This window comes from Mesocricetus auratus, unplaced genomic scaffold (assembly GCF_017639785.1).
Source record: "Mesocricetus auratus isolate SY011 unplaced genomic scaffold, BCM_Maur_2.0 Super-Scaffold_6730, whole genome shotgun sequence".
NCBI lineage: Eukaryota > Metazoa > Chordata > Mammalia > Rodentia > Cricetidae > Mesocricetus > Mesocricetus auratus.
In genome coordinates, this window is record NW_024429184.1 from 117,347,860 (window position 1) to 117,361,189 (window position 13,330).

Here is a 13,330-nt window from a genome sequence, read left to right on the forward strand (position 1 = left end):
CTCGCTTTTCCCTAAACAAACTCAAATTACTTGGCGCCTCAACAGGAGCTGGAATAAATCGAGGCATGCGCATTACCAAAGCAAAAGGGTGCTTAATAGCATCCCAGCATAATGCATAAAAACAATTCTAAGCAGAACAATTTATTTCTTTCTGATTCTTACCTAAGGTATCATTACTCACAACCCAAATAAAGGGCAGCTGAATAATTAGTTCTCTTAAAAGGGGTATACTTAACATTGGAGGAGGACCAATCAGATGATCCAGAGCTCTGTCCCTCACTCAGACTGTTGCCTAATGCCCCTTTCCAATCTGTCCCTTCTCACTATCATAGGAGAAAGATCAGTACAGCTTCCATTAATTCAAAAGGATTAGCATTAGATCTTTCTGGATCCATATGAATAAAATTATCCTTTAATGAAGAAATCACAGTAAAGCACAAGCTTCCTACTAATGACAAGGTTCTCTCATCCTGAAAACTCTGTATCTGAGGATCTAAAGGCAAAAAGGCAAGCCCCAACTCTCTATTATTTGTGAAAAATCTAGGGAACACCTGGGCATTCTGCATCACTGGCATCGGTAGGGGGAAGGTAGACATGATGGCCCACCGTAACTCTCCCATCATACTAGGAACCATCATCCCGAGTAGGAGAGTCTTCATCACCCACTTGGCCTCCATCCTTCTTATTCTGGAGTTGTGAAGGAGCTCTTCGAGTGAGTCTTTCAGGGATCCACAGGGGGTTTTCTTCCTCCTGTGGAAAAACACACACAGCTCCCCTGGATCTTATAAGAATAGGATCCGGGCCTTTCCAGAGATCAGTCAAGACATCTTTCCATTTTACCATTTCTTTTGGCCTATCAGGCTCTAAACTGTGGCGATCAGCCGCAGTGTGGCCTTGGGCATCACAGTTCAAGAAATTAAGGGTAAAAAGTGCCATGGATACAGCAACTCTTGGTACCGAGGGTAGAACATCCTCAATACTCCCCTTTTGTTTAATCAGATATGATTTGAGTGTACGATGGGCACGTTCCACAATGCCCTGTCCTTGAGGGTTATAAGGTAGGCCAGTTAGATGGGTAACATCCATTTGCCGACAAAACTGTCGGAATTTTTGAGAGGTATATGCTGGTCCATTGTCTGTTTTTAAAATTCTGGGTTTTCCCCAAGCACTCCAGGCCTCAAGGCAATGTTGAATCACATATGAGGCCTTTTCCCCTGTTAGGGGTGTGGCAAACATTACGCCAGAACAGGTGTCAACAGAAACATGAACATATTGAAGCCTTCCAAAAGAGGGAATATGAGTAACATCCATCTGCCACATCTGCAATGGTCTAATGCCACGTGGGTTTATTCCCATGTGGGGAGTAGGTAAGAATTCGCAGCAATTCTGGCATTGAGTAACAATTTCCCTAGCCTCTTTCCTGGATAGAGCAAAACGACGGCGCAAGGTCTCAGCCGTCACATGAAAGCGCTTATGGAATTCTTTTGCTGCTTGTGCATGGGTAGACAAGGCAGCGGCCACCAGCTTTGTAGCCTTGTCCGCTAAGTCATTCCCTAAGGACATGGGACCTGGGAGTCCAGAATGTGCTCGGACATGGGTAATGAAAACAGGAAATCTCCTATTTAACAAGGCAGCTTGTATCTTCTGAAAGATGTTAGCAACTCTGCTGGAGGATCTTATTATTCCAGCTATCTCAAGGAGATTAACTGCATTAACCACATAAGAGGAATCTGATACAATATTGAGGGGTCCTGGAAAAGCCTCAAGAACCTCCAGTACTATCAGACATTCTACAACTTGAGGTGAAGTTTCATTATATTGTTTAGATATAACCCTATCCTTGACCACATAAGCTCCCATACCAGTTTTTGATCCATCAGTGTACACCACAGTCCCATCTGGGAGTGGGTCTTTAGCTGTCACTTGTGGAAACACTATAGCCTGGTTTAGGGCAAACTGTAAAATTGGATGCTTTGGAAAATGATTATCAATTTGTCCTGAAAAGGAAGTAACTAAAACTGCCCAATCACTAGATGTGGCTGCCAAGGTCTGAACTTGTGCAGCAGTATAAGGCACAATCAAGGAATCAGGATCCCTGCCAAAATGTGTAACAGCTGCTTTTATTCCGCGAAGCGCGAGCTGTGCAACAGCATCAGGGTACCAGTCAATAATCTTAGCAGGGGAAGCATTTGGATGAATCCAAAGTAATGGTCCATGTTGCCACAGGACTGCAGTTGGCAATTGAGCTGTCTTAAAAACACACAGATTAAAAGGTAGTGACTCCTCAATTCGTTGTAATTGTGCTTCCTGTAAGGCCTCTTCCACCATCTGTAAGGCTCGGTGGGCGGCAGGGGTAAATTTTCTGGGTGAGGAGATATGAGGCTCACCCTCCAGGAGATCGAAGAGGGGTTTTAGATCAGCAGATGGAATTTTTAAAAAGGGCCTCAACCAATTTATATCTCCCAGAAGTTTCTGAAAATCATTTAATGTTTGTAAGTGGTCTTTGCGAATTTCTATTTTCTGAGGAACTATATTTTTGGGAGTAATCTTTGAGCCCAAAAAGAGCCCTGTATCTGCAATTTGAACCTTTTCTGAGGCAATCTCTAATCCCCACTGTTTTAATTCAGCCACCAGCATGGGAAAAGCCTTTTGTAAAACATCTAACTCTTTGTGACAAATAAGAATATCGTCCATATAATGGATAACGATTAAAGATGTAAATTGCTTCCTAATTGGCTCCAAAGCCTCCTGCACATATAGCTGACATATTGTTGGGCTATTGGCCATGCCTTGCGGCAGTACCTTCCACTGAAATCTCTTGTCTGGTTCCATATGATTAAGAGAAGGGATAGTGAAGGCAAACCTTGGTCTATCCCGTGGGTAAAGTGGAATAGAGAAGAAACAATCCTTAATATCTATAATAATAAGCTTCCAATCTTGAGGAAGTGCAGAAAGCAAAGGAAGGCCTCTTTGAACAGGGCCAAAAAGATGCATCTGATTGTTAATGGCCCGCAGGTCGTGGAGTAATCTCCACTTCCCAGATTTCTTCTTAATAACAAAAATTGGTGTATTCCATGGGGAGGTAGAAGGCTCTAGATGCCCCAGCCGTTCCTGTTCTTGCACTAATCTTGTGACAGCCTCTAATTTTTCAGAGGATAGAGGCCATTGAGAGACCCATAACGGCTCCTCTGTTTTCCATGGTATGGGTCGTGAAGCCTCAACGGCCCCTAAATAAAACCCAGTCCTTTTCTACCCCGATTTCCGTGTTGTGTAATGGGTTTTATTCTGCCTTGTTCTTGCCTACCCAAGCCTCTACCATTTGTATACCCCATCTTTGCCATAATGGCTGATGCCTGGGGGAGTATTCATTAGTTAGGGTCATGCCCATGGCTTGTAACACATCTCGTCCCCATAAATTTACAGGGAGTGGCAACACATAGGGGGTAAAACATCCCTGTTTGCCTTCAGCATCCCGCCAGGTTAAGGCTGAGGCACTGATGGCAGGAGAGGACTGGTATCCAAGACCTTGTAGAGAATGAGATGAAACAACAGTGGGCCAAGACTTCGGCCACCAATGGAGTGAAATAATGCTTTTGTCTGCTCCCGAATCCATTATCCCTTCAAATTCTTTTCCATTAATTAACAATTTTATTGTAGGTCTCTCATTTAGGGGTATAGCCAGATAGGCTGAATCACTTCCAGAAGATCCCATAGCCCTTTTTTGTAAAGTGTAGGTTTCTCCATCCCCGAGGGAGGGCAGCAACACCAGTTGTGCAATTCTATCTCCCTGCTTTATAGAAAATACACCCCGAGGGCTAGAACAGAGAACTTGAATCTCCTCTTTATGATATGGGTCAACAATTCCAGGATATATAATGAGTCCCTGTAAAGTTAAGGAGCCACGGCCCAGAATAAGCCCAATGGTGGCAGGGGGCAAAGGTCCAGGGGAATGGACTGGGACCGGTTGAACATTCATTTGGGGCATGAGTAAGAAGTCGGAGGCGGCACGCAAGTCCATTCCGGAGGTTCCTCGGAAACCTCTACTTCCTCTTGATTGCTTTTCTGAAATTGGTTCCCATATTTCTGAGGGCCCTGGGACCATGGGCCCCGTGACCCGTTTTTTGATTGGGGTACCTTGGATTCTTCAATAGGGGGCAGAAGCCTCCCTTTTACATCCCGGACTGACCTGCATTCGCTAGCCCTATGATAACCTTTACCACAACGATAGCAAAGCTTCGATTCTCTTGTTCTTTCAGGGGCTTGACAATCTTTCTTAAGGTGCCCCATTCTCCCACAATTAAAACAAGCTTTTCGATTAGATAAATCTCTATACCTGTGCGTTTGTAAAATGGCGGCAGCTAGTCCTGCATTGGTTAGGGGTCCCCCAGCTCCCTGCACACTCTGAGCCAATCTTGTAAACCTTTGCTTTTGCGAGGGCGATAGCCGCTCGACATTCCTGGGTTGCTTGTTCATAGACAAGTTGCTCAATCAGGGGCATAGCTTGTTCTGAATCACCAAAGATGCGACTGGCGGCCTCTGTCATTCTGGCCACAAAGTCTGAAAATGGCTCTTGGGGTCCTTGGACAATCTTTGTAAGGTGTCCACTGGACTCTCCCTTTTGTGAGGGCCTTCCATGCTTTAATAGCGGCGGCCGACACCTGACCATAGACGCCCCAGATGTAGTTGGTTTGATTAAGGGCATGTTGACCCTGACCTGTCAGCATTTCAAATGTCCACTGCCTCTGATTCTCATCTTCAGCCGTGGCATTAACTCTAGCTTGTGCCTGGGCTGCATCATACCAGAGAGCCTTCCATTCCATGTATTGTCCCATGTTGGGAAGCACTGCTTTCACTGTCGTTTGCCAGTCAGTGGGAGTCATGGCAAAATTAGCAAGCCTTTCCACCTGTAATGTGGTAAAGTTAGCATTGACCCCATAATTACGAACGGATTCGGCCAATTCTTTAATTTGATTGTAATCTACGGGGTATGTACTCTTCCGCCTTCCACATTCTCGAATACTGGAAAAGCCATTTGTATTTTTCTCCGTTCCTCTAAAGGTAAAAAGGAGTCAGTACCAGTATTCAGCCGAAGCTCATATGGCGGAGGCGCTGAGGGGCGTGAGCCCGCCGGATTTATAGGCGGTGGCCTCACATTCATTTTTGTTTTCAGTGGCCGGTGTCTATCAGGGTGATATCTTTTTTCCTCATACCGTGCCACCTCCTCCTCTAGACCACCTTCTTCGCTAGAATCCAGAGTGTCAGAATCAGAATTATCTAGCTCCAAGGCTTCTAGCTCTACTGCAGGGTATAGACTAGATTCTGGCTTTTTCTTTTTCTTAGATTTGTTAAGGGGTGAATGATAACTCCCTTCTTTCTCTCCCCCTTTCTTAACTTCCTGGGGAGGGCCTTTTTTCTTAGACATGTCTTTTTCTTTTGCGAGCTCCCATTCTCTCACTCCGTTCAGTTTCTGACATGCTATCCTGAACTTCCTCTAAGGTTCCCTGACTTTCTATTATAGCAGGGTGACAGGCCTCATCCTCCAAGCAGTTTTTAACTAGCTTCCAAATGGCTTTGGTACCTAAGCAGAGATCTCCTTCTGCATGCTTCCTGTCTAGTTCTTTACCTAGCTTGTTCCATGAGGCCACAGTGAGGGACCCGGAACAAGCATACCATGGTGCCACTCTATCTACCTCCTTCACAAAATTTTGAAGTGTTCGTGGTGCAATTTTAAGATCTCTTTGTTTTAGCACAGTCTGTAAGGCTGTAACCACTGACTGTGACGACCCCATCGCGCTGACAGCTTATCTAAAAAACGCGCTCAACTCCGTTACCAGACTGACAGCACCAGACTGACAGCACCAGACTGACAGCGCCAGATGGACAGCGCCAGATGGACAGCGCCAGATGGACAGCGCCAGACGGACAGCGCCAGATGGACAGCGCCAGATGGACAGCGCCGTTCTGTCAGCACCAGCCACGATGAAGGAGAAGGACAAACAGGACTAGCACCAAAGCCTCCACTGACCCGTCCCACGGTGATGACAAACTAAGGCCAAAGTCGAGAAAAGGGTTGTTCAGGATAAAGCATACCTCTCTGAACCTACGTCCCTGCAGTTCTGAATCCGCCCCGTTTTCCGAGGGGTCTCCCGCGGCGCCGGCGATGTTGAAGAGTTCCCGGGTTTCGGCACCAGATGTCCCGCGCTACCGTCTCGCCAGCAAGAACGACGCAGAACACTCGGATCCTTCTGCAGTAAAGCTTTAATGCATCTTGAGAGATAGATGATCAGCTTCTTAGAGGGAGACCCCAAGCTAAGAAACCCAGCCCCTTATATAAGCCTAGGAGCTCCGAGTGAGATGTGTAGAGCCGGGATTGGTGGTTTGCACATCACCCCAGATGACGTCACGGGAGAGGCACAGTTTAAACGGTTAACTCCAACTGACAGCGACAGTTAACTCCAACTGACAGCGACAGTTAACTCCAACTGACAGCGACAGTTAACTCCAACTGACAGCGACAGTTAACTCCAACTGACAGCGACAGTTAACTCCAACTGACAGCAACAGTTAACTCCAACTGACAGTGGATGTCAGCGCCATCTTCTAACGGCAATAGCGATAGCGAGGGCGGCTCCTCACACCTACTGTTTTGTATGTTTTATTGTCATGAAAGTGTTGCTTTCTAAAATGCTTTTCTCCATTTAATGAAAAAGTTGTGTAGTGTTTTTCTACTAGCTTGCTAACAAGTTTATTGCATTGGTTTATTTTGAGTATTGAAAAGATGTTTTATTCCAAGGATAATCTTTCTTGGCCATAACACATAATCTCCATGTATGTTAACAGAGTTAATACCTTGTATTTAGTTGAGAAATTTTGAAGACATACTTCAAAATTGGTAAATAGTTTTCTTGTATTTGACTGATTTCCTCATAGGGGACTACTACAACCATCATGAGTTCATAAGTAGTTTCTGTTCCTCTATTTTCTAAACAATTTTTAAGTATTGATGCTATTTTTTAATTGTGGAGTCATCTGGTTGTAAGACTTTATGGAAAAATCTGAGTACTAACAATGATTCATTGAGTCTATTCTGACTTTCTATTTCTTCTTTAGTCAATTTTATCAGTGTGTGTTTACAGGAACTTTTAAAGTTAATCTTGGTTTTATAACTAGTTTACTTGAAACTGATCATAAGATTAAATACTATTTGTGTCAAATTTTGTTTCATTTGTTGTGATGGGTAATCTCATCTGGGGCATGTGCCTCTGGACATGTCTTTAGGAAACTAAATCCTGGATCCTTTGCAGTGAGAAGACCTGACCGCTGTGGGTAGCACTAGTCCTGGATGATATAAAAATGAAAAGGTGGAGTGAACACAACATTCATTGTTCTCTGCTTCCTTGCTGTAAATGCTACTTCAAGCTCTGGAACCTCCAGCCAAGACTGACTACACCCTTGAACTGTGAGCCAGAATAAATACTTTATCTCTCGGCTGCTTTGGTCAGGGTTATTATCATAGCAACAGAAACAGCAACTAAGAAATTTACTTTGAGGTCCTGTATTTAGATACATATACATTTAAGTTATATTTTCCCAATAGGTTCTCCCTTTTATCATGCATTATGTCCCTCTTTACCAGTGTTTTATTGGTCTTTAAAATTAATTTTGTTTGATTTTTGCTATTCTCCAAACTTCTTTTGTTTACTGTCTATATGGTATATATTTTTCATCCTTCAGCTTTCTGCAATATATCTCTGAATAATTATGAACACTTGTTCATTCATGTGTAGTTTATAAAGGTGGAATTTGTGTTATTGTGTGGTATAAATGAGAAGGAAGGGCTATGGAACCTGCACGCTGCAAGATTCACAAAGATCTCAATGGCTAGAGAAAATATTAGGAGAGTAGCCATCCAAACAAAAGTCCTTCTTATGTGGTGGAGATAGAACCTAAGGCCATGAGCACAATAAAAATGTGCTCTCCTGTGAAGTCACAGTCACAGTCACAGTCTATGGTGGTTTGAATGAGAATTGTCCCATAGGCTCATATATTGGAACACTTGGTCCCCAGTCAGTGGGACTGTTTGGGAAGGATTAGGTGTGGCCTTTTGGGGCTGTTGTGTCGTTGGGGGTGTGCTCAGGGGTTTCAAAAGCCCACACCATTCCCAGTTAGCCTCCTGCTCCTGGGTCAAGGTGTCAGCTTTCAGGCACTTCTCCTGCACTATTTCTGCCTTCTGCATACTCCTGGCAATGCTTCCTGCCTTGATGGTCATGGACTCTCACCCTCTGAAACTGTGAGTCACCAGGAATTCTCTCTGCTCCATAGACTCTTTCTTGATAGGACTCTTTCTTGTTGCCTTGGTCATGGTATTTTATCATAGAAGTAGAAAACTAAGACATATTTCATTCAAAAGAGCCATAATATTTGAAGTTTTGGTTCCTTATAGATTTAATTCTATGTTGTAGTGGATCTTTCTCAATAATATTGTTCTCTAATTCCCATTTTCATACATCTTTTTATTACAATGGTGATGCAGAATACTGATCAAAGGTTATTATCTGAGCAAGATTCTGAGCAATCCTAAACTATGTCAGATTACAATCAGAAGGAACATTGACAGTAAACTAAGAAGATATTTTCCTCCTGCATTACCATATATATGAGAAATGGATATCAGTAACCAATAGGGCTTAACAGAACTCCTGTCCTTTCTGTAGTACTTTAAAAAAAATTATCCCATGGGTTTTTACTTCAACAGTTCAGCATTTACATAACAAAGTGGTATCTAACTATACACCTCACCAAATCACATGAAAAGGAAACAATGCTCAAGAGTTTAAAATGCTTAATTTATTCCTGTACACTGTAACTACACTTTCAACAACCATGAAGTAAAAAAAAGCATAAAAGTAATCCAGTAGATTTATCTATGGTTTTGGCTTTTAGGCCAATATAAAAAAATGAAATCTTGAACATTAATTGCTTCTGGGTATGGTGGTGCATGAGTTGGACCTCTGTACTCAGGAGAGAGAGAGGCAGATAAATCTCAATGAGATTGAGGCTAGCTAGGTCTACATAGTGAGTTCCATGACAGTCCGGGCAATGTAGCAAAACCCTGTCTCAAAAAAAGGGATAACTACTGTCAATAAAGAAATGAGTTAAACTTATTGCTCCTAAAAGGATTGCAAATTACTATATTCCTTAAAAAACATTTTTCATTTGTACTTAACACCATAGTTGACTATAGAGAAAACACTTTAAAATTATTGTAACAGATGCAAAATGAAGTTTTTTTTTGTTTTTGAGAGACAGAGTCTCACATAATCCAGATGGAGCTTCAGTGTAACACATGATGCTGATACTCAAAGCCAGGGGGGTGTGCATGCTGAGGACTCTACCAACTGAGTCACACCTCCAATTCACACACTGCGACTTCATTCGTCCTTAAAGAAGAATGAAAACCTACATCATTCACAGGAAAATGGATGGAACAATAGGCACACACAAGGACAAGAGAAGAAAACTTTCCCTTCTTGGTGTTATTCAGGAGCAATGAGAAAGCAAACAGGGAGGCTGGAGGTTAGAGACAAGATGAAACCAGGTGGGTTATCTGCATGTATGCAAGCATCTCAATAAACCTAGCACATTGGATAGTTAGAATACCTCCTAAAACTCAAGAGGAAATTGTTATAAATAAATTGTGAAATGTTTGTGATTCTACATTGCTCACCAAATTCACTACATTAAATGAGATATAAAACTAAGTTGTCACTAACAGAGTGAAGATTTTACTATCCTCTGAGTAAGAGAAAACATACACTAAGATTGTGTTAGTCAGACAGGAGACAGTTAAAGCACGAAATGATGACATAAAAGTGAAGCCACATAGAAATAAAACAATCTCAGGGCAATATTACAGATTACCAAAAAAAATTGACATCCCAACAACTACTATTTTATCTTTCTCTTAAAGACACCTAAGTCATTTCTATAATTTTAACTATTCAGCATGTGTGTGTCTGGAATCAGACTACTGGGAATAATGGGCTTAAGGAAATTGAAATCTGAGATCCCAGAGTCTCCTGTCAGACACACCTCATACTCGTAGCTCTGAGACTGCGTCCCTATTCGGCTGACATCCACCAGGTGACCAGGAAAGTGTCTCTCAGGCACAGAGCAGCCCCTCAGAGCAGTCGCCCTGGCCCTTCTGCACAGCTTCACCCCAACAAACAGCAGCACAGAAAAGAGGAAGAGCGAAGACAAAGATGCCAAGGCGATGACCAGGTACAGCGTGAGTGCATCCTGGTCTTGTGCGGGGTCGCGCTCCACCTCGGGCAGAGGCAGGTAGGGCTGAGAGAAGCCATCCACCAGCAGCACATGCAGAGTGACACTGGCAGACCTAGGAGGGTCGCCATTGTCCTTGACCAGCAGCAGCAGCCTGTGCTTGGGAGCATCGCGCTCACTCAGCAGCCTGGAGGTGCGCACCTCGCCATTGTGAGCCCACACGCTGAACAGCCCTGGCTCAGTGGCCTTGAGCATCTGGAACGAAAGCCAGGCGTTCTGGCCAGAGTCGCGGTCCACAGCCACCACCTTGGTGACCAGGTATCCTGGCTCCGCCGCCCTGGGCAGCAGCTCTGTGCAGGGCGCAGATGCATTCTGCAGCGGGTAGAGCACGAAGGGCGCATTGTCGTTGGCGTCCAGCACGAGCACGCGCACCAGAGCCTGACTGCTGAGTTCAGGCGAGCCTTGGTCTGTGGCGCCCACGCGGAACTCGAAGGTCTGCAGGGCCTCATAGTCCAGCGCCCTGAGCGCAAACAGCTGCCCGTTGTCGGCATTGATGGAGATGAGCGAGTCCAGGGCCAGCTGCGAGTCGTGGCTGGGCAGCAGCGAGTAGGTGATGCGGGCATTGGAGCCTGAGTCTGAGTCTGTGGCGCTGATGGTGCCTATGTGCAGGGCAGGGCTGTTGTTCTCCTGGACAAACAGGGTGTAGGAGGTTTGTGTGAAGGCGGGGGCGTTGTCGTTGACGTCAGACACCTGCACTGTTATGGTGTGCTGGGTTGTGAGCCTGGGTGTGCCCAGGTCGGTGGCTGTGATGGTGATGTTGTACTCAGTTCTGCTCTCTCTGTCCAGTGCTCCCTCTGTCACTAAAGTGTAGTAATTCTCGAATGTGGGCTTCAAAAGAAATGGAAGATCATTCTGAATGGAACACACCATCCTTCCATTGTCCCCGGAATCTGGGTCAGAAACACTGAAAACAACAATTACAGTCTCCAGGGAGTTTTCGGGGATAGGGCTTGAGAGCTTGGAAATGGTCAGCTCTGGGGCGTTGTCATTCACATCCAACACCTGTACAGCCACCGTGCATTTCCCTGAAAGGCCACCTCCATCCGTGGCCGCAATTTCTATGTTATAATGGTTGGTTACCTCGAAATCCAACTCTTTGCTCAGACGGATTTCTCCAGTGACTTCATCTATTACAAACGGTTGAGAAGCTCCACCACCTTGAAACAGAGAGTAGGCGACATTCCCATATATCCCAGCATCTAAATCCCTGGCAGAGACCGTGACAACTAAGGCACCAAGGGGGCTGTTCTCAGGGACCTGCACCTCATAGAGCGACTGTAGGAACTGGGGGACGTTGTCATTGATGTCCACGACTTCAATGCGAACTGTGGTGGTCCCAGACCTGGGCGGAGACCCTCCATCCACAGCAGTGAGGGTCAAAGTGAGCTCAGGCTGCTCCTCCCTGTCCAGGCCTCTGTCCAGCACCAGCTCTGGGTATTTCCTGCCATCAGCGCGACTGTGAGTGACCGCATGGAAATGGAGGTTGGGGCTGACTGTGTAGTTCTGAACAGCATTGCTCCCTATGTCAGAGTCCTGAGCTGCCTTCAGGGGAAACACAGTCCCTGGTTGGGCACTCTCAGGGATTTTTAGAAGCATTTCCCTGTCAGGGAACTCTGGAGAATGGTCGTTTACATCTGTGATCTGCAGGTCAGTTTGGAAGAACTGCACAGGGTTATCCAGTATGAGTTGGAAGTGCAGCACACAAGGGTCTGTCGCCGCACACAGCACCTCGCGATCTGGCTTTTCCTTTAATAGCAAATTCCCGGTCTCTGCATCCAGCCCCAAGAGCTGTTTGTTTCTCCCGTGATGGATTTGTGCCCCTCTAGAGGCCAGCTCCCCCACTCTGAGCCCCAGATCTCTTTCCAGGTTAGCCACCAAGTAGCCAGTCTCTGATTCTTCTGGCATGGAGTATCTAATTGCCTCGGTGCCAGACTCCCACAAAAGCAACATAGTAAGAAAAACTACTTGCCTTTGCTGTGGCGTTTTTGCGAGCGCTGTCTCCATTGTTCACACTGGATCCAAAAGGTGCAGTTCGAATTCGCTCACGTGTTTTCAAAATAACAGAACTAAAATTTACTCACTGACTTGGTATTGTAGCTATGCCTTCTCTGATGATTGCTCTCCTAGATCCAGCCTGAATACCACCTTCTTTTAGGAAACAGACCAGTCTAAGTTCTGATGCCTAGTAATGGCTTCCAGGGCAGTCGCAGCGCTGAGCCCGTTATTCATACGCTTAGCCTGCAGCGCCACCAAGTGTCCTTATTCACAATTGCATGCGCCTTTTTCATTGTGTTCTGGTTTTTCTCCCCTTGTTAAAATCCATTTATTCCACTTTTTATTTTGGTTTAACAGCTAGTATTAAAAATATTAAAGGCCTGTCGGACCCCGGTGAAAAAAATACTAACAGTAATCATCTTGGAACTCCATTTCCAAAAAAAAGTACAAAATTTTCTAAGTTATTGTAACAGTTACCTTAAGTTCAACTACTGACTCTCCTGACATTTTAAAAATTATAATACTAATTTTGTGACTTTACAAACATACTCTATGTAAAACGCACATGGGTCTAACAAACAAATATATCCAACTTAGTAAACAGCCATCAGTAACTGTTGGATGCTGATGACCTGGTATGGAACTTTTTAAAAGTATGTAAATTTGGACAAAAGTATTAATACCTTCCTCTGATTATTACAGTAAAGATGGTGAAAGGAAGCTGGGTTTTTGTTGTTGTTTCTTTGTATTTCTTTGGGGGTTATTCTGGAACTTGCTCTGTAGACCAGGCTAGCCTTGAACTCACAGAGATCCGACTGCCTCCGCCTCCTGAGTAATGGGATTAAAGGCATGTGGCCACCAACACCTGGAAAGCTGTGTTTTTTTAATTGGTTCCCCAGTGGAAATAATATGAAAATGGACTTTAAAGAACTCTGAAATTGCAGGAGCTCTTGGAAAGACCATGGCAGAACTAGAATTATTCATGAATGTGACT

At 44.6% G+C, this 13,330-nt stretch overlaps 1 protein-coding gene and 1 long non-coding RNA gene across 2 annotated transcripts; one reads left to right on the plus strand and one right to left on the minus strand.

Annotated features, from left to right (window-relative positions):
• Nucleotides 1–6,199: 6,199 nt before the first annotated feature.
• LOC121138896 lies at nt 6,200–7,488 on the plus strand. Its single transcript, XR_005875769.1, has 2 exons — nt 6,200–6,250; nt 7,305–7,488. It is a non-coding gene; the product is annotated as an uncharacterized LOC121138896 (long non-coding RNA).
• A 939-nt stretch (nt 7,489–8,427) lies between these two features.
• LOC121138894 (protocadherin beta-8-like) lies at nt 8,428–12,742 on the minus strand. The gene has a single exon (XM_040741931.1). The coding sequence runs from the start codon at nt 12,343–12,345 to the stop codon at nt 9,994–9,996; it is 2,352 nt and encodes a 783-aa protein (XP_040597865.1). The 5' UTR covers nt 12,346–12,742; the 3' UTR covers nt 8,428–9,993.
• Nucleotides 12,743–13,330: the final 588 nt, after the last annotated feature.

Bases quoted from the DNA above. Each gene is read 5' to 3' on its own strand.
- LOC121138894 (XM_040741931.1), bottom strand. From the start codon at position 12,345: ATGGAGACAGCGCTCGCAAAAACGCCACAGCAAAGGCAAGTAGTTTTT.